General features: G+C 39.9%; 1 protein-coding gene across 1 annotated transcript in view; it reads left to right on the plus strand.

Moving 5' to 3' along the window:
• Positions 1 to 20,563, plus strand: part of akt3a (v-akt murine thymoma viral oncogene homolog 3a) — a 104,630-nt gene that overhangs the window by 82,259 nt on the left and 1,808 nt on the right. The window contains exons 5-13 of the mRNA XM_053501716.1: positions 3,168 to 3,312; positions 4,029 to 4,160; positions 4,818 to 4,883; positions 5,464 to 5,532; positions 6,663 to 6,785; positions 7,271 to 7,399; positions 16,615 to 16,829; positions 19,143 to 19,230; positions 19,563 to 19,665. Coding sequence (XP_053357691.1) covers positions 3,168 to 3,312; positions 4,029 to 4,160; positions 4,818 to 4,883; positions 5,464 to 5,532; positions 6,663 to 6,785; positions 7,271 to 7,399; positions 16,615 to 16,829; positions 19,143 to 19,230; positions 19,563 to 19,665 — 1,070 coding nt within the window. The remainder of the gene's footprint in view (positions 1 to 3,167; positions 3,313 to 4,028; positions 4,161 to 4,817; positions 4,884 to 5,463; positions 5,533 to 6,662; positions 6,786 to 7,270; positions 7,400 to 16,614; positions 16,830 to 19,142; positions 19,231 to 19,562; positions 19,666 to 20,563) is intronic.

Genomic DNA, 20,563 nt, shown 5'->3' on the forward strand with positions numbered 1-20,563 from the left:
AGAAAAGCACTGTATGCTCGCTGGCTGAGAGAAGGAGAGACGCACGCTGAGTGTTGGTCATTCACTGTGAAAAACGAATCACTGCAGTAATTGTCTCACTCGGAATACGATTTCTTGACGTTTTCTAAGAAACACCGGCTTTAGCAGAATGAAAGTAACTACAGTATGGAAAGAAAACGAGATTTGTGTTTCGGGGGGGTTGTAAATAAAATTGTAATGCAGGTAACATAACACTGAAGGAGCGAGATTACTGTGTACATGTCCAGGACTTTCTTCAATCAGGACATTGACTAGCTGACACACATAAACACATGGTTTTATACACACTTGGTAGCAAGTGTTGAGTCCCTGTTCCTTGGTGGAAGGCAAGCTAGAAAATGATGATGATGATGATGATGATGATGATGGAGAGAAGTGATAGCTGCCCAATCAGAGTCATTATCTCTATATATAAGCAACACATTATATGAATATAATTTGCCCTGTAGGCTTTTCATCGGGTTCAGTCGTCCCCTCAGAGGGCAAAAGCAGTGCAAAACTATTCCGACTGATCTTCATCATTTGGTGTAACATTTTCGTCCTGACGGGAGTTCTTGCACGACATGGCATGACGGCGCAGCGTGAATACTTTTGATGAGTATTAGTATAGAGAGGGGTGTAATTTTATGTTGTGGTTTTGGAAGTGACCAGATCTCAGGCCAGTTGAACATCTATCGGAGTAGACATCAATCATCATCATCATCATCAAGAATTATTTAAGTGTTTTTTTTTAGCAAGAGAAGTTCTCATTTCTCCAGTTCTGTTTTAAATGAATAGTTATTTATGAATGTGGTACATATATGTATATATATATATAACATACTGTACACTCACCTTAAGGATTATTAGGAACACCTGTTCAATTTCTCATTAATGCAATTATCTAATCAACCAATCACATGGCAGTTGCTTCAGTGCATTTAGGGGTGTGGTCCTGGTCAAGACTCCTGAACTCCAAACTGAATGTCAGAATGGGAAAGAAAGGTGATGTAAGCAATTTTCAGCGTGTCATTGTTGTTGGTGCCAGACGGGCGGTCTGAGTATTTCACAATCTGCTCAGTTACTGGGATTTTCACGCACAACCATTTCTAGGGTTTACAAAGAATGGTGTGAAAAGGGAAAAACACCCAGTATGCGGCAGTCCTGTGGGCGAAAATTCCTTGTTGATGCTAGAGGTCAGAGGAGAACGGGCCGACTGATTCAAGCTGATAGAAGAGCAACTTTGACTGAAATAACCACTCGTTACAAGCGAGGTATGCAGCAAAGCATTTGTGAAGCCACAACACGCACAACCTTGAGGCGGATGGGGTACAACAGCAGAAGACCCCACCGGGTATTACTCATCTTCACTACAAATAGGAAAAAGAGGCTACAATTTGCACGAGCTCACCAAAATTGGACAGTTGAAGGCTGGAAAAATGTTCCCTGGTCTGATGAGTCTCGATTCTGCTGAGACATTCAAATGGTAGAGTCAGAATTTAGTGTAAACAGAATGAGAACATGGATCCATCATGCCTTGTTACCACTGTGCAGGCTGGTGGTGGTGGTGTAATGGTGTGGAGGATGTTTTCTTGGCACACTTTAGGCCCCTTAGTGCCAATTGGGCATCGTTTAAATGCCACAGGCTACCTGAGCATTGTTTCTGACCATGTGCATCCCTTTATGACCACCATGTGATTTATGTGTTTATGTCCATCCTCTGATGGCTACTTCCAGCAGGATAATGCACCATTTCACAAAGCTCGAATCATTTCAAATTGGTTTCTTGAACATGACGATGAGTTCACTGTACTAAAATGGCCCCCACAGTCACCAGATCTCAACCCAATAGAGCATCTTTGGGATGTGGTGGAACGGGAGCTTCATGCCCTGGATGTGCATCCCACAAATCTCCATCAACTGCAAGATGCTATCCTATCAATATGGGCCAACATTTCTAAAGAATGCTTTCAGCACCTTGTTGAATCAATGCCACATAGAATTAAGGCAGTTCTGAAGGTTAAAGGGGGTCAAACACCGTATTAGTATGGTGTTCCTAATAATCCTTTAGGTAAGTGTATATGTACCGCATACGTAAATCACTTTTTTTTCCGCTTTCTTTTTTTTTTATTATACATTAATTGTATATATTAATTTTAATTTCTTTCTTTAAACATTTCCGTGGAAGCATGGATCATCTTCCACATGTGTCCTTTTTGATTATTTTTCCCCCAGACTCTACACAATTGACACTTTATAATTTTTAAGATATGTGTTGTTGTTTTTTTACTAAATCTGGATGTTTAAAATTTCTTTTGGGATTAATAAATTCATCCATCCATCCATCCATCTGTGTTAAAATCAAGTTGATGATGTGAGGAAATACATTCATTTCTCTGCTTATGTCATTGCTTGCCTTTCTTGTATTTATTGCTAGACTAAACTAGACTAGACTAGACCAATCGTCCCTTGTTGGTTTGATTCTGTGGGCTTATTTCGAGCTGGGTGACAGGGAAAAACTGGATGAGGATGACACACTTGTTTCTACCCACAAATGTAATAATTCAGTCTGTTTCTAAGGTTGTAGTTAATAAACACAGACCGCGGGTGCCATAATGCCAGCATAACCTTTTTTTGTTTAGATTTAAACGTTAAAACCTAAAAGTTTTCAGACAAGCCCCGGTTAGTATTCCTAAATATCCTGAATCCGATGTAAAATGACGCAACCGTCTGTTGAAACAATGACATACAGCATGCCTCCCTGAGATGAATTCATCATTATTAAACACACACATGCTCAGAAACATGAATGCATGACTGATTCTACACAACAGATGTTGTATTGCACAACAAATGAAAACTCAGTGGAGCCAAAATGTTTGCAAAGACATCTCGGTGACTTCTCTGTGATTGTTAAATGATCAGATTTCTGTTCGTCCGCTGTGCGTGCTGTTGATTCTCAACATATCCAGGTCACCTGCTCAGGCATCCACGAGAAGAGATTTTCTTTTTAGGCTTGGAAATTAGTTAGAGAGAAATGATAAACTAAATGAATAAGAAATCCCCAGACTGTAGTTTTCGCACAAGGTATTAGGCACATCTTGTATGTTTTAGGTTTCTGTAAGCATGTGTGCATGTTTTTATCTAAGGGATGAGTGGACAGAAGCGATCCAGATGGTGGCTGATAAACTCCAAAGACAGGAAGAGGAGCGGATCCAGTGTAGTCCCACCTCACAGATAGACAACATCGGAGAGGAGGAGATGGACATCTCGATCAGCCACCACAAACGCAAGGTACCACCACACCATCTGCTCACACTCTGTGACCAAACACAAATGTGCCTTGGACGGGGCTAAATATATCATTATTTATCATAAATCTCAGGATTGGAAATTTCCTCACTGTGTTGCGAATGAAGGTATATTTTATCTTATTAATGGAACAATTTTATTACAACTAATAAACAGCTGCATTTATCATTTAACATCCATAACATTTAAAGAGTAAAATGAGTAACCCTGTAACCCTCTGAGGTTGCTTGATTATCTTTTGAAATTCTGAATTAGGATAAATGATTTGCACGTGTCGCATTACATCATCTAGTTGTCTTTAGTACCTGCTGTATTGTGATCAGGGTTATGGTGGGCCCATATCATGCACCATGCATACACACAAACACACACAAACATTTACACCTTGGGGCTGTTTGAGTGACCTAAGTCGCTGGCTTGTTTTGGGGATGTCTGAGGAAACTGGAGAACCCTGAAGAAACCCATTAGGACATGGGAAGAACATCCACACACTTCTGAAATTAAACACTTCCACGTCTGGCTCTTTGGAAGCAAAATATGAGGAAATGATGGGTGGCTTTTTTTGCACAGTACTGTATATTGTCGTGTCTTAATTAATGTAGTGAATAATGCGAGTTATTTTTGTCAATGACATTTGTAGAAAAACTTAATGCATTTTATTTCTTTGCATATGGATGTTATTGCTTTTTTTTCTGCAGACAATGAATGACTTTGACTATTTAAAGCTTCTGGGAAAAGGCACTTTTGGAAAAGTCATTCTCGTAAGGGAGAAGGCCAGTGGGAAGTATTACGCAATGAAGATTTTGAAGAAAGAAGTTATTATTGCAAAGGTATGCTGCTTTACTTTGGCTGAGTATCTGACTTAACCACTGAGAACACATCTATCATAGCTTACATGAAATGTAAGAAACAGTTTACAGGATAATCTCACCTGGATAATGGTAGACTTGTGTGTAAAAACTGCTGCTGTAATCATAAATATTTAACTCGTAGTTATATTAACAACATGTTTATATTTAAAACAAGTCATGTTTGACTTTATAATAATAATAATAATAATCCCATTTTCTGCTGTCACTCAGGAGAACACTCTTTAAGGTTCTCTTTAAAATTTTGGTTCAGATGAAATTCATCTCAAGTTGACCTCGCTGTTTTTTATTCTGTAATACTGTTCCGTGCCTGTGTCTCTTTGTTAAAACAATTGTATATATTTTTTTTTGCATAATAAATTGTCGAATTCACACAATACCAAGATGACGATATTAAAGAACATCAGAGGTTTGTTTCATTTTAGCTCCAGCCAAACGGAAGCCACACCTAACTCTTTCAAAGACCAGATTCAAGTGCTGAATTGATTGCAATAATCTAGTGCTGATAATCCTGACATCACTGCTGTTCCAAAAGCACTTTGCACAATTTATTGAGTCGTTTTTGTTTATCAGTCATAAGACAAGATTGTTCACTCGCTCCTCTTTCCTCCGCCGCAGGACGAAGTGGCTCACACGCTCACCGAGAGCCGAGTGCTGAAAAACACCCGACACCCCTTCTTAACTGTGAGTACACACACACCTCCTTAATGACTTACTGTACCGCAGCCACGTGTACAGAAGATGTCTACAAGCGTAAAGCTTCACAATGCCCGTCTACTACGTATATGATAGCGCTCTCCCCAGGGTCTAATTATAATGCAGAGAATAAACTGTTATAAATTAGCAGCACAAATGTAGCTGTACATCTGCTGAGAAGTCGCCAGCGAGAGATCATTTCACTGACACTCCAGATGCTGTTGTATGCCACGTTTGATACACAGCAGGTTTCAGGCAAACGAAACAAAAAAAACGAACCATTAATAAGAAAACAATTTACCTGGCACCAACTCAAGAGGCCGGGCCTCTTCACCTTCGCCTGATTTTAAAGTTAGCATCAAGGCCAGAGTGAAGCTGCAGAGCCTTTACTCTCAAGCGCTGTCCCTTTTAATTTGCATTCGGGAGAAGTTTATCAGCATATGTTTTGAAAAGATGCTTCTCAACATACGTTTGTGTTTGCAAAGACATATGCTAAGTTGTTGGCTTTTTTTTTTTGGCGAGTTTTTTCTTCTTCTTTTTAATGGTGTGTATCTGCCTGCTGTTTTAGTCTTTGAAGTACTCATTCCAGACAAAAGACCGCCTCTGCTTCGTGATGGAGTACGTCAATGGAGGAGAGGTATGTATGTATGTATGTATGTATGTATGTAGCTTGTGCTTGGAGTACATGCCTGTTTCTATAGCGAAAGAGCTTATTTGGCCATGTGTGAATAAGTTGGAGTGGCTTCACTGCTCCTGAGAGTCCTGCTATGTCGACTGCGCTATTGTTCAAACTGATTTTCATCCCAGGCGTGCTACAAATGATGACATATAAAGCTCTATCGTAGCCTACATAAACACCAAAACACTTTCTTTTCCCACCATATGATCGACATTATTATATCATCTCTGTTTTAAGGTGAATTAATTTATGTGGAATCTGTCTTCTTACAAAGCCTGCAGCCCTTCCAGAAAGTTTCCAGCGCGTGACTTTATTACTTCGAGGCCTCCGGTTTTGATAAATGAAATTCCACCACCAATGGTGCTGTTTAATCACGGAGGCAACAATCTTGCTCTCATTGTCCTTCAGCCTGTTGTGTCACCTGCTCCCCGAGGCCCGGTCCAGCCAGCCCCGCTCACCTCCGCACACTCGGCCGGCCCTCTGCAGGCGCTGCTGCCCCTTTCAGCCGTGCCGCATTCACAGCTGCCAGTATATTGATGAAAGCACACCTGCCCTCGCGTACTTTGGTTCTCAGACTGATCGGCAAACCCGTTAGTCGCTCCCCGGACAGCCGCGTTCAACTCCCTCCCATAGCAATTAAACGGTAGAGCCTCCCTGCCGGGCTCCTGGGTAATTTGTAGAAGATGAGCTCGAGCGTAGAGGAGGGCAGGCAGTTTGAAAGAAACCCTTGACATCTGACTGGGAGAGACAGATGAGTCGGGAATACTCCGTATAAAAAAAATGAGGGCGATGATTGCGGGGGAAGGGGTGCTCCTGCCACTTTGATGGGACGTTAGCCCGCGAGCGCACTTGCGCTGCCTTTAACAAGATTGGTGTATTGATTAAAATGCTGATTTAACAGGCCTCGCCGGCCTCTCTCTGGAAAGCCAGGGATGATGCGCCAGCTGCTGTCTGGGTTCGCCAGGCGTCCTCCGAGGGCCCTGCCATCTATCATCTCAATATGGCGATGGGAGGCAGTTTGTGTTGTGTTAATTTCCTTCAATAAATCAGTAATTATTGCAATCCTGTCCCTGCTGTTTATCTTGCAGCTGTTTTTCCATTTGTCGAGAGAACGGGTGTTCTCAGAGGACCGCACGCGCTTCTACGGTGCCGAGATTGTCTCTGCCCTCGACTACCTGCACTCCACCAAGATAGTGTACCGGGATCTCAAGGTAAACAAAAATGAATTAATAAATTAAAAAAAACAGGGAGGGAAGCAATCACAGATTTTGGAACGCCTGTTGAGTTCCTGTGTACTGCTTTTATTTTGGCGTGTGGCACGGGACATGGAAAATGTAATTAAAAGCTGTGGAGTTTGAAGCTGGGTTCCCTTTTTTTTTTTGCTTTTTTATTTTTTTGGAGAGGATTGATATCAAACTCTGGCGCCTGTGGAAAATGACACGGTGTTTTGCTAGCAGCCTTGGGCTGCGCCAGTATCGGTGATGCCAAGAAATCTAAAAAGAAAAAAAGACTGAATAGCTGGAAGTATCTTTTCCCTTCCATGGTGTATAAAATGTAGATGGAGTGAATGGTTTATTCATACAAAACATCGACATGTTCTGTGATGCATTTAAACAGCCAGTTTGAGCTGAACAAAGGAGTGTCCTGTACTGTGAAAAAGGGAATAAGTGCTTATGACTTTTGTTCTTTTCCTTAGTTGGAGAACCTTATGCTTGATAAAGACGGACACATTAAAATCACAGACTTCGGCCTCTGTAAAGAAGGAATCACAGATGCTGCTACTATGAAGACGTTCTGTGGAACACCAGAGTACCTGGCACCAGAGGTAAGAAGCATCACACTGCTCCAGAGCTAATTACTGCAGGCACAGCGTAGCTGCTATCACTCCATGCTGTAATGTCATGGCGAGTTAATGAAGAATCTGTAAGAATGGTCTTTCTTCACTCCGCCACCAGTTACGGTGGACATGGGGAGGGTGTGCTGTTCAGTAATGTCTGATGATATTTACATTTATGGCATGGCATTTGGCAGACGCCCTTAACCGGAGCGACTTTACAGTTTTTTATCTCATTATACATCTGAGCAGTTAAGGGTTAAGAGCCTTGGTCAAGGGCCCAACTTGGCGGTGGGGACAGAACCTGGGACCTTCTGATCAGTAGTCCAATGGCTTAACCACTGAGCTTCCCTGCCCCCTACCCCTGTCCTCTGTGAAGACAAAAATGAGTTGCATGTCATTTACTAACTGTTTAATAGTAACAGCACAATTTATATATTTTTAAAGCTCTTAATGGTCTGGCAACCTTTTTACCGTATCACGTTTAACCCGGTAAATACCCTTGAGGTCACAACATATGGTGGCTGTTCCAAGATCATGATTACAATATAAAGGTGCTTTATTTCTTTTAGATTTAGGTATGGGTGACATAGACAGCCCCATTTCTTAAAAAATGAACGATGGTGACTTTGTGGGCTGTGCAAGTCTTTATGCAACTCATGCACTGAGTAAAATGCAAGATAATGGTCCACCTTAAAGTTGCCAGTAGTAGAGTTATTAGTAGTAGAGACTTATTGCCATGTAATATTCTTAACATGATAAAAACTTTTCATAAAGTCTAACAGTGGTCAGTTACAGTTGTTAAAAGTATGTAAACCTGTTACATGCACACATATCTCACCACAGAGAGCCTGACTGTTTTACAACAATGCAATCAGTAAAATCAATCATGATACAGAATGCCACAGTTCATGCATCATTTTATGCATATATGCAGTAATACACCAGCCAGCCGAAAAAAACGAAAAAACAAAAAAACACCACTTGGATTTAAAGAAGCAAGTACGTAATAGTCTTTGACTGCGGTTTTTAAGAAGTTTCAGGTGGCAACAATTCTTTTAACCCTAATTGATCCAGTGAGGAGCTTCTTATTTCTTAGACTTTCATGTCAACAAATTGTATCTCATAGTCCTCGAAAAGATGCTACTGTTATTCAGAAGGCTCAGAATATTGACCTGGATCAAGCAAAGAAAACAACTAAGGTGACTGCTGAAATGAGTGGAACTCAGTGTCCAACATATTTTTAAAACCTGGACATACAGTATAGTGCTGAACCATAAACGGAATCATGAATGACCTCGATCAGAGATCACTGAAACGCCTGGTGTAGTTGCACTATTAAAAACTCACTAGTAGAAATCACAGCTAAGAGCAGCCTATCCCATCAGAGGATTTTTGGGTGAATTCTTCTCCGATGGCTTGATCATATTTAAGGCTGGAACAGATTAATCTGGCTCACGTTACGGAAGAATGGTTCTGGGAGTACGAGGTGTCACTGTCACACATGACCTGGCCACAACAGAGTCCAGACCTTAACCCTGCTGAAAGTCTTTTGGAATGTGCTGGAGAAGACTTCATGGAGTGGTTCAACTCTCTCGCCTAAAACGAGAAAAGAATTTAGCTGGGGACTGAAATAGATGTTATGATGTTGCATAAGGTTGTTAAATAAATACTATGGCAGATGTACGTATGCTGTCATCAAAACTAAATGTGGTCCAAAGAAATATTCGAGTGCATGATATTTATATTTTGGCCAGGCATGGTCATGTCATAGATAATTCCATAGACATGTTGCATTTTTATTTCATTTTTCTTCTGGTTTATGTAAAATCAGAATTAATAATATAAAACCAGACTGCAGAACCCCAAGGGGAACAGATTTAGTCTGAGATGGGTAACGTACTGGTGCTCACTAAATAAATAAAAAAAGGGTTAGAAAAGGTAAAGCCCAGTTTAGAAACCAAAAACAGAAAAGGAGAAACTGTCATAAGATAAAGGTATGCAGCAGCTACATTGTTTTTTATTTATTTATTTTTTTCAATAAGCATAACATTATACATGTAACGAAATAGGTGAGTATGTTTTTAATTATGTTTAATATCCTTTATTTATTTTGTTACTAGCTTATGTAACAAGTATATATAATTTCACACGCGATAATGTCTGTAGCCTCCAGCGAACCATTACAACCGTAATAGCACATTGCAGAATTTTTTTCCATTTTATTCAGGTGACATCATAACGGTTTGCTTTGATTGTACAGTATTAACTAGTCTGTGAGCCCGGACAGTATGCATCATGCTGATATGTTATATTTTTGTAATATATTGTTTTTTTTTTTGTTGCAGTTTCTATGCTTAGTCCTGGATTTATTCGAAAGGGCCGTGCCCAGAGTGCTGTACACTGTATATACTGTAAAACAGCCCCGGGGACTTTAGATTCTGGAACAGACAATCTGTTTTAGAGTTCAAATATTAACCCAAATGATCAATATCCACAAACGTACATTTTTTTTTGTATCTTCATAAATAATTAATACTTATGTTCTGGCAAGGATGCCATTAGTGTCAGGTGAGTTCAGTGGTGTGGCCCGGCTGCACAGTTCAAAAAGACGTCCGACTGAATGGCTGTTTTGCCAGCTGTTCCGAAGAACTCAACTCTTGTGCTTTGGATCCCAGTGTTCCATCATGCTTGTTGAAGAAGTCGCAGAAGACAGATCTGGCCCTGCGCCTCCTCCAGTTATCACCCTGGAACGTAGGAGTGTCAGTGTTGTTCGGATTCGACAGGAAGCATGAGCCTGCTCAATAAACTGACCTTCTGCTTTTATATTAAAGTCACATTCATCAGAGTGCTGAGGCAAAAATGATAGCTGGTGCTGTTGATGGGAAGGAATGAATTGAAATATCCCGCTGGGGTCCGTGGACCAGATCAGAACACAGTTAAATGGGTTTCTGAAGCGGCCTCACAGTCATTGCGCCTTTTCTTCACTGGTTAGTGGTGAATTAAAGGTATTGTAGATAACACGGTAAAGAATGGCTGCTCTGGCTGTTTGCTTTCATGGTAAAATCCGGAGGTGTGCAATTTGACAACAACGATGCTACGCTCTCACAACAAAGCGTCTCCTTCATGACAGTGTTGTGAGTCAGTGTACGTATGTGGTCCACGCCTGTCCGTTCACACCTCAAGAGTCCATTCGAATGAACACACACACACACACACGAACACACACACGCACGAACACACACACGCCCAACAGCCATATGGACTCTAGTTGTACTCTAACGATCAGGCATTCTTAATGTTTCCAAATTATCCACAATGCTGAATTATAGTCAGTCATTAGTCTTTATTTATGGGTAATGGATATCATTTTTGTCCCCCCCTACATGCGCACGCTGGGCTACGAGAGTTTATGAAAGAATCGTATAAACGGACCATCCTCGGTTCAGTTCTCACACTGTGGCTGCAGCAGTAAATGTGATCTGTTGCTACTCCGTCATGAAGCCGTACTCTGAGCTTGCAGGTCATCCTCCTCATTCTCCTCATCCAGGCGTGCTCAGGTTTGCCCAGAGTGCAGTGGCTAAGTCCACATTGACGAAGAGGAGAGGGAGAGCGGGCTTGGGGCGGAGGCGGCAGCGGGTGAGGAAGGGGGTTGAAGTATAGATTCTGCTCAGGAAAAAAAAAAAAAAGAAAGTACAGAAGACAATTTGGCGCAGCATTTTGTTTTGCTCAGCCTGGCCACTGTGCCAGGAGATGATTTGAGTGTTGGTTATTTTTCACAAGAGTATGTGATTGCACAAAAAAGTAGATGCTAAACAGAGGCAGATGGTGGCAGATGGGGGAGGTTGGAAGAAGGTGGCTGGGAAACCTGGAAATCTATACTGCCGTACTGGTGTAAAAATAACAGAGCACAGCCTGAGCCAGTGAGCCAAGTTCCAGAGATGCAAAGTAGAGGGGGATTAAAGAGAGAAAGAGAGAGATTGGAGGATGGGTGGAAGATGATTTCCTTTTTTTTTTTTTTTTTTCTTGATATGAGCATGAAACCCGAATAGTTTTAAAAAGCTTTTTTTTTTTTTTTTTTTTACAATTTTTTAAAAATATATATGAACGCAAATCACATATATGCATAATCAATATGATATTAATGATCGCTTTCTCAAGGTATAGAACCGGTGCCAATCTACTGCATGAAAATTAGATCAATTATTTCCATAATAGATGATCGTGCAATACATGTATAAGTGAGTGGTTCGACAATTACAATAAGGACCAGCTCACGCTTTCTGAGCGTATGATTAGTGCCTGGAGCATATTCATACTCATATACATATATATATATATATATATATATATATATATACACAGGTAGATCCTCTGGTCCTTTCCTAAACTCCCTGTGTGTATATAAACGTGTGTGTGTGTCTGTATGTGAGAGAGATCATCCATGTTCCCCAGCCAAGATGGGCTAAGCTGATGGAGGCTGCTTGTTCCACTGCCCTGCTGGTGGAGCGGCAGGCTCTCTGTGCCACTCGCTCCTCTGCCAGCCTTGCCCATGGGCGAGTGATGGGAGCAGCAGCAGTGCCACATGGCAGTGGGAGCAGGGGCCTGTTCTGGAACAGGGGGACCCCAACCGGCCCCGTGTGTGTTAATCGCATCCCTGCCTGCAGCCGAGCTGCTCACACCCGATCACAGGACAAACAGCCTGCTCTCTCTCTCTCTCGCTTTCTCCACACACACACGCACACGCAGAATAGCGTTCGTATTCTTTGCGTGGTTCTCAAAGTGGGGTGAAGTTTAGTAAAAGTGACTGTAGTTTTAAAAAATTATTTTACAGTAATGAAAATCATAACCTGCCTTTATGAGGTTTCAATTTATTTATTTATTCAGTTCCAGTCATTTTCACCTGAATTAATGGAGATTAATCCGAAAAACAACTTTTAAAATAAAAAATATATAAAAAACGTCTTCCATTGATAAAAGTCCAGCCATGCAGTGCTCTATGGTGCTAATAAAATACTACTGTACACTGCTTATTGGAATAATAAAAATAAGCCTAATACTGTATATGCGTAGTTGAATTATTGACTTAAAATAAATGTGTTAAGGAGTTTGAGGACCCTGTTTTACAGCTTCTATTCACACATGCCCAGAGACAAGTGCACTTTTCTTGTGGACAAGGAAAGTAACAACTTGCCCATCTTTCACAAAATATGCCAGAGCTGTGAAGTGTGACTATTTAAAGCCACACACACACACACACACACACACATACACACACACAGCATGTCTATGAGCGCTTGCTTGATTTTTGTTTAAAGTATATCTGGAGGTAATAATGAGTAAGGAAGTGATGGCATTAATAACGGGCACTACAGTAGCTCTGTGCAGTCTGTGCCGCTTTTGCCGTTTCTATTTTTATCATGTTACATGTTGGACACATGCGAAACCCAACAGCATTTCCGAAAGCATCAAATGTAGAAACCAGATGGAGGCTACTTGTGTTCGTGCTCTATTTATTTATGTATATTAATACAGTAATGGTATTGTGTTAAATGTAATTATTGAAACATGTACAGTATTTGTACTCATATCTGGTTGTATACATTTCAACTCGATTACGAATCTTGCTTTCACCGAGGCGAAGCGTCTGATTTTGATGCGGTCTGAATATTAAAGTCTGTTTTTGTTAGAAAGCCTGTTCCTCTTCTGCACGTGAGCTTGTCATCCTCGCTTAATCAGGCAGCCAGCGCCGGGCCTCAGTGCGAACTCGCACAGCTCTACCTGCTCTTAAAGATCAGAGAGGAGACATCGTTATCACTCGACTCCCAGCATATGCTTAACTGGCTCGCGGCCAGCCAGCCTTGTCATTAGTCAGACATATTAATCAGGACGCTCCCTCTGAAGAGCTGCCTCTCACTCGTACTCCTCCAGCTACTGCACCCCCCTTCACCCAACCCCACCCCCACGAGCGAGGTGTGTGTCAGGTGTGTTAGTGAGAAAGTGACTACTGCCGAGCCCATCGCCAAGCTTTGATCCCGTGACGGAGTTCCAAGCAGTCGGGTGGTTCGGGTGGAGTGACCTCTGGTTCACACGCAGGCTGCAGTGCCATTTTATTTATTTGTTTGTTTGTTCATCCAACCAATGGGTGATTTTTAAATTGTAGGAAGTGAGCTTGTCCATGCGAACACTTTGTGTTTCAGTGTGATTCTCTGAAGCCTTGCCACTCTCTAGTCATTATGGGTAATTATTGAGCTGTGTGTGCATTGAATAGGTTTGTTCTGACAGCCAAATGATGGCCTTTGCAGAAATACAAATCTTGATTATGGCTTTTTACAACATAACAGCCTTTTTGGTGCCACTTAATTAATTACACGTAAACTACAGTATACACACAAGTATAACATACTGTAACCACGGAGGAAGTGTGCACCGTTACAGATGGATTACTTTTTATAAATACACATTCATTATGTAGGAAACTTCCTCTGGAGAGCTGTCTCCTTACTTGTGTATTTTGTACCTTGTCTATTATGTATGCTGCTGGAACACTCGCAGTTCCCCTTGGGATTAGTAAAGATGGCATGGCTTAGTGGTTAGCGGCTGGGGGCTTGAGTCTCGTCTACTGTGTGTGTGTGTGTGTGTGTGTGTGTGTGTGTGTGTGGAGTTTGCATGTCCTCTCTTTGCTCTGTGAGTTTGGTGTAGGTCATAGATTGGGTGTGTTTGTGTTTGACAGGTTGATAAGGGACTAGATCTTATCTATATACACATACAGTATACCCACTTTAGTTTTAGTACTAGATCGTGACTGTTTAATGGGTAACTATAATTCATCTATATCTGTGTTGTAAAATCTTACCCAGGTTGAACATAATGTATAATAATAATAATATAATGTGTATATAAAGTGTAATTTAATATAAGGTGTAATGCCGCCACCGTCCCACATTGTTCCACCACACTCTTGTACTGTATATTAGCAGTTTACTGTATGTACAGTAGTCTTGCACTGTGTGTTGCAGCATGGTTGACTTGAAAGGAGAAATATATATTTTTAAATAAATAAACTTATCGAACTATGAGTGACATTTAGTGTCAAATCAGGACTTTTTTCACAGTTATGAGAGTATAAAATGCATTTATTTTTCCATATAATCCCCTGCTATACTAATGCTCTTATCGGAATTTCACTAGTCCTTGTATAGCATTGGACTGCCTGCATCACATTTGAACCACTGGCCTCCCAGGAACTCCTTTAATAGCCTAAACATGTTGAAATTGCTTGAAGCGAGGGCAGGACCGCCTGGGGGATGTAGTACTGTATTAACTCCCAGCCAAGTTCAAGTGGTGTTTAAGAGTGATTGTATGTACAGTGCACGCCTCATCCCCATGTGAGTGACAAGTTATCCATTGATTTTTAAAAATCAGGTGTTCCACTTGCTAACTGTTCACAGGAATGACTGGAGTGCACTCCGAGCCGCTTGGTCATTCACGGACGTACGGGCTTGTTAAAAAGCTTTGCATCATTCAGATGTTTTACTGCGACTTCCTAGTCCTACTAAAAGTCCTAGTATGACTTGGACAGCCCTTGTACATGACATTGCTGTAATCCGGTGTAATCCAGTTTCCTACATTCTACATGAACCTGCAATAACAAACTGGACTCCATATTAACTTCACACATCATTTGTTATATCAAACTACCAGCTGCTTAACACACAGTATGTCTGCACTACAATCCCTGCTATCTGATATCACCCACATGGGGATGGGCTCCCTGTTGAATCGATTTCCTCTCAAGGTTTCTTCCTACTGCCAGGGAGTTTTTTCTTGCCACTGTTGCCCTTAGCTTACTTATCAGAGACAATCTGATCATTTTGATTGGTGCATGTTTTTTGTGTTTCTTACACATTTCCATTTTAATTGTGTATAGCTGCTTTGCAACAATGACCATTGTCTAAGGCCCATATTAATCGAATTGAGTTGAGAACCTGCAGTTTAAACTCGTCAGTGAGCACATGAGACAAGGAAAAGCTCCAGTATGTCGCCTACTTGTATGTTGTTGTTTTTTTGTTGCCAAGAAACTAATTGACTAGGCTAATAAGTGTGAAGTAATATAATGTGATGGCAAACTGCAGACTAGTTTAATAAATTAAAACAAAAGTGCACATGAATTCCCACAGAAGAGACTGCTGTGTTTTGTTTTACTGTTAGTAAAAAGTAAGGGGTGTTACAGTATTTGATGCCTTTACACAGAACGTCTGTCTGTCTGTCCACCAATTCATCCATTGCTTAGTTTCCTTAGTGTTTTCCCACTAAGAATCATCCGTCACCTGTGATTGCTGATTAATATGTCTAGTAAAATAAATTGTATTCACAGCCAGATGCGACTCGGCTAATAATCGATGGTCAGGAGGAACTGAAGGTTTTTCTTTCTCTGGTTGGTGAATAAGACAGAATGATGCTAATCAGCAGCTTACTGAAGCTTGTCTGACTGTGCTATAGAACAGTTCTACTCCTTGGGATGCCATATGCATGTATGTCCCAGCTTCTGGAGTTTCATTAGTGTTATTAGCCTTTTCAGGCATGCACTCCTTTCTATTAATTAAACAAATTTTGAAAGTCTTTGCTTTATGTCTTAATGAACACCCTGATCCATAAAAGTCATGACTGCAATCTTACTAGGTCGGACCTACTGTAGTAACGCTTATGGATCACCCGGCACAAGTCTGATCTGGATGCAGTTGCATTAGCAGACAGACATGAATGCTCAAACATATGACCTGCTGACGTGGGACTGACGACCAACAATCTTATATAAAAAATATCTGTAAATGGTATGTACATTTTTTTTTTTAGACCAACACTGAGACTGACTGAGATTTAATAATAAATCTTCATGACCGAGTGTTGGCTTAACTGTGTTAAAGAAAAACTACAGTATTTCCCACTTTCCTGGGATTTTCTTACACTGGGTGAGGATTGCTCAGTTGTTTTGTTTTGAATTTGTTTTTTTTGTTTGCAATTAATTAATGCACAAGGGTGTGAGGAACAGTAATGTAGAAGTGACCAGTGTCACGCATCCCATGCATGGAAAATCAGACAGGAATCCATAATTTAAAAAAATTGCTGAAGCCAGGAATGTTGTGTATCTCATTTCTGAAAAAAGCAAAACAGTATAAAGTGTGTGTGTGTCTGTGTCTCATCAGGTGCTGGAGGATAATGACTATGGCCGGGCAGTAGACTGGTGGGGTTTGGGTGTGGTGATGTATGAAATGATGTGTGGCAGGCTGCCCTTTTACAATCAGGACCATGAGAAGCTTTTTGAGCTCATCCTTATGGAGGACATCAAGTTCCCCAGGACGCTGTCGGCCGATGCCAAGTCTCTGCTGTCAGGCCTGCTCATCAAAGACCCTAACAAGAGGTACTGACTCAATTTAAAATTACATGTAGATCATTTTCCTTACACTGAATAGCTTTTCTTACACTTAATAATTTTTGCATAGTGGAACCTTTATAGGAATTAAAACTATGAACAATGCACTTTCTATAGGATGAATATCAGCATTCTGTCACAAAAATGCATATCAGGGTATTAGACTTTGACTTTCACGCTCTGTCCGCTTTTTGTGTAAATATGATTTCACTCACCCGGGTTTCTGAAATGTGCCTAACTTCTCTTTATTCCACACACAATCAGGATTCCCTGTTACATGCTCATGTGGTACAAAAACACAGAAATCTTTAAAAATTTGTATGAAGTGGTGTATGAAATTGTGTATGAAGTGGTCTGTGGTCTACAGTACAGTATAGGTCTTGTTTATCCAGCTGTATGGATTTATTCAGTGTTTATATCAGGAAAATGTTCATGTGAATATAAAAAACCTTAACTAAAGCCTCCATGAAACAAAAAAAAAAATATTTATAACTCTCTATGACCGAGGCTAATTGATGTGTAATATATATTACTATCCCTTATTTTATACATAGTAATAATCAAATAGGAAAGTGGTGTAGATGTGCTTGGTTGTGTTCCATTGGTGCAGAATATGGTGTACAGAGCATCTACATTTTACTACACTATGTAAAATATTCTTGTGACATGACAGCAAAAATTATCATATAGAAAAACAGATCAAATAAGTTTATTTATTCTTTTATTTTGTGCGACTGGGTTGGTGCTTTAAAATTGTTTTGCACAAAGTGTGTTCAAGTCAAACCAGGACTTTTGATTGTACAGAATGGCAAAACACAGTATTACACTTATCCCTGACTTTCAGTAGTGCTTAGATACCATCAAGGTAGAAAGTTTTCTCAGTATGCCAGAGCCATGATTCACGTCTGAAACCCTGGTCAGGACTGTACAATAAAAAAAACTATTGCTCCCTGTAATGTGCACGTGGTGTTGGTGAATGATTGTGTGTAGAGTTCCCACAGACAGATGCATCTCTTTGTGACCAATTATCCGTCAATTTTCAAAGGTCAGGTGTTCTGCTTAACAAATGTTTACAGGAATGTCTCTGTTACATTTATATAATAGATGTCTCATGAAAATCCATATGTGAAGTCAGCTGGTTTTTACTCTTGGAATCACCTGAATAACGTCTCCCCAGTTTATGCTTGTTTATCTTATTTAAAAGTCATTGCTGTTTTATATAATGTGACAAAAGTGCAATGTTCTGTGGTTAATAAGAAAGTTATGACTTGCAAATAATAACTACAAAATATACTAAATATAATATATGCATTAGCCCATAAAATAAAAACATCTGACGATAAATACAGTAACATAAATACATACAATTCCATGCAAAATTCAGCCATACCCTGGGGAGAAAAAGTAAGTGTAATACATAGGGTTCCTATCTTGTACTGATTTTTTTTAGTAAAAACAGAAAAGTCCAGTGCTGAGTGTCAAAAGGCAAAAGAAGCAGAAAAATGATGAAAACTACAAAGAAAAAGAGAGTGGAACAGACAATAATATTATTAGAAATAATAGCTGGTTTAATAATTTAAAATAACTGTTTTAATTTTTTTTGTATTCACTATTTTATATTCAGAGATGTTCTTTATATAGTTAGTAGAGGGCTGATTCAGACAGATCGCATACAGTAAAAATGTCACATGCATCAACACTTATATTATATATAAATGTGTGTGTGTGTGTGTATACATATATAATTATTTTTTGTTTATTCAATCATGGTACAAGTGTATTGCTTTCTGCAGCTGTCTTAAAAAATTACAGAGTTTGTAAAAAAAAAGATTGTAAAACTTTGTTTAATATCACATAACTGATAGACTGCTGTATATTTTTTTAGGACATCAAAAGTTCTTTTTTTTACCAAAGAGTCCAAATGTCACATTCACGTTTTAATGATTCAATACTTTTTTTTATAATATTTTACATTAAACACAATATTTCTCTGCTTGTTTCCACAAAGTTAAATCCAATTTTTTTTTTCATCAAAGCCTGGTTTCATTGTTTTAAAATGTCAGAATGCCCGTATCATTTCATAATCATGTTTAAGATAAGATACAGCTTTATTTATCCCACAGTGGAGAGATTTTTAACTTCTAAGTTTGTATCACTAACCTTGTGTTGCAAAAGAAACATGGTGGTGTTTGAAACAGGAAGGTTTTTTATTACTTTTATATTAGTAGTACATACATGTATTTAGCTTTTTGATGAATAGGTATGCCTTTATAATTTCAGTTTTTCACTTTTCATCCTCAGACTCGGCGGAGGTCCAGACGATGCTAAAGAAATAATGCGACACAGTTTTTTTGCTGCAGTCGACTGGCAAGATGTTTATGATAAAAAGGTAAAAGTCAGCTGATGTTTCACTGAACTTCATTATGAACGTATCCTGTTTACCATTTATATGATTACTACAAGAATTGTTTATTAATAGTTAATATTGCTAGATTAGTCAGATACGCTGTCTGTTCAGAGCCAGAAATATCCCCCGAAGCCAGAGCGAATACGGCGAGTGTAGAGGAGGTGCTGTGTAAAACTCTGAGGTGTAAGATTGGGCCCTGCAGCTACCGCACACCACGCAGTGTTACACCTGCACAAACAGGTGCTCGGTGTGTGTTTATTGTGTTTTGTGTTTTGTTTTTTTTTCACCACTTTTTCTCACACTTCCTTCCTCAGCTGATACCTCCCTTTAAGCCTCAGGTGTCATCAGAGACGGATACCAGATATTTTGATGAGGAGTTCACGGCACAGACGATTACAATAACTCCCCCTGAAAAATGTAAGTGTGCTGCCGTGTCTATTGTTATCCTTCTCTAGCACATGAACACACACCCCAGCATGGCTGTTTTTGCCCACACTGAACTTTCACGTGACGCCAAAGGGATGCAAGATATGGATGCTATATACTGCACTCGTCATATACAGTGGAGTCCAAATAAAAAATCTGGGGGAAAAAAGTAAATGTTTTTATTGTTTAATATTTGAGATTCTGCTGTAGGTGGCACGGTGGTGTAGTGGTTAGCACTGTCGCCTTGCAGCTCCAGGGTCGGGTTCGATTCCCGTCTTAGTGTGCATGGAGTTTGCATGTCCTCCCCGTGCTTAATGGGTTTGCTTCAGGTACTCTGGTTTTCTCCCACATTCCAAAGATATGCGAATTAAGTTAATTGGTGTTCCCGATCGCCTCGTGCCCTACGACCCTGAACACAGGATAAGGCGATATAGACAATGACTGAGTGAGTGATTCATTCTGCTGTATTCTTAGTTCCCTGTTTAAATGTAAGTACTTATGATGGAATGTTGACCAACTTATCTGCTGTGCACAAAAGGTAATTAAAAAAAAAACTTAATATCTGTTAAACCGCTCAAAACAATAATTGTAGCGATTCTAGGAAAAATTGGAAAGTAAACAAACAAACAAAAAATCGCATTGTTTTGGGGACATACAGTACTGCGCAAAAGTCTTAAGCTATTTAAAATTAAATAAGAAAAATTACATTAAAATACTGACAGGCTGCAAAATGCATAAAGATACAATTTAAAAATGTAACCTCGTTTAACCTCTCGTCTGTTCCAACCACTCAGCATTTATCGCTACCCGTATGCTAATCAACCGACTGATCATCATCACCTGGTTGATTAGATGTTTTTTATGCTTGAATGATTCATAGGTTACTGTG

This window comes from Clarias gariepinus, chromosome 8, assembly GCF_024256425.1.
Source record: "Clarias gariepinus isolate MV-2021 ecotype Netherlands chromosome 8, CGAR_prim_01v2, whole genome shotgun sequence".
Lineage (NCBI taxonomy): Eukaryota > Metazoa > Chordata > Actinopteri > Siluriformes > Clariidae > Clarias > Clarias gariepinus.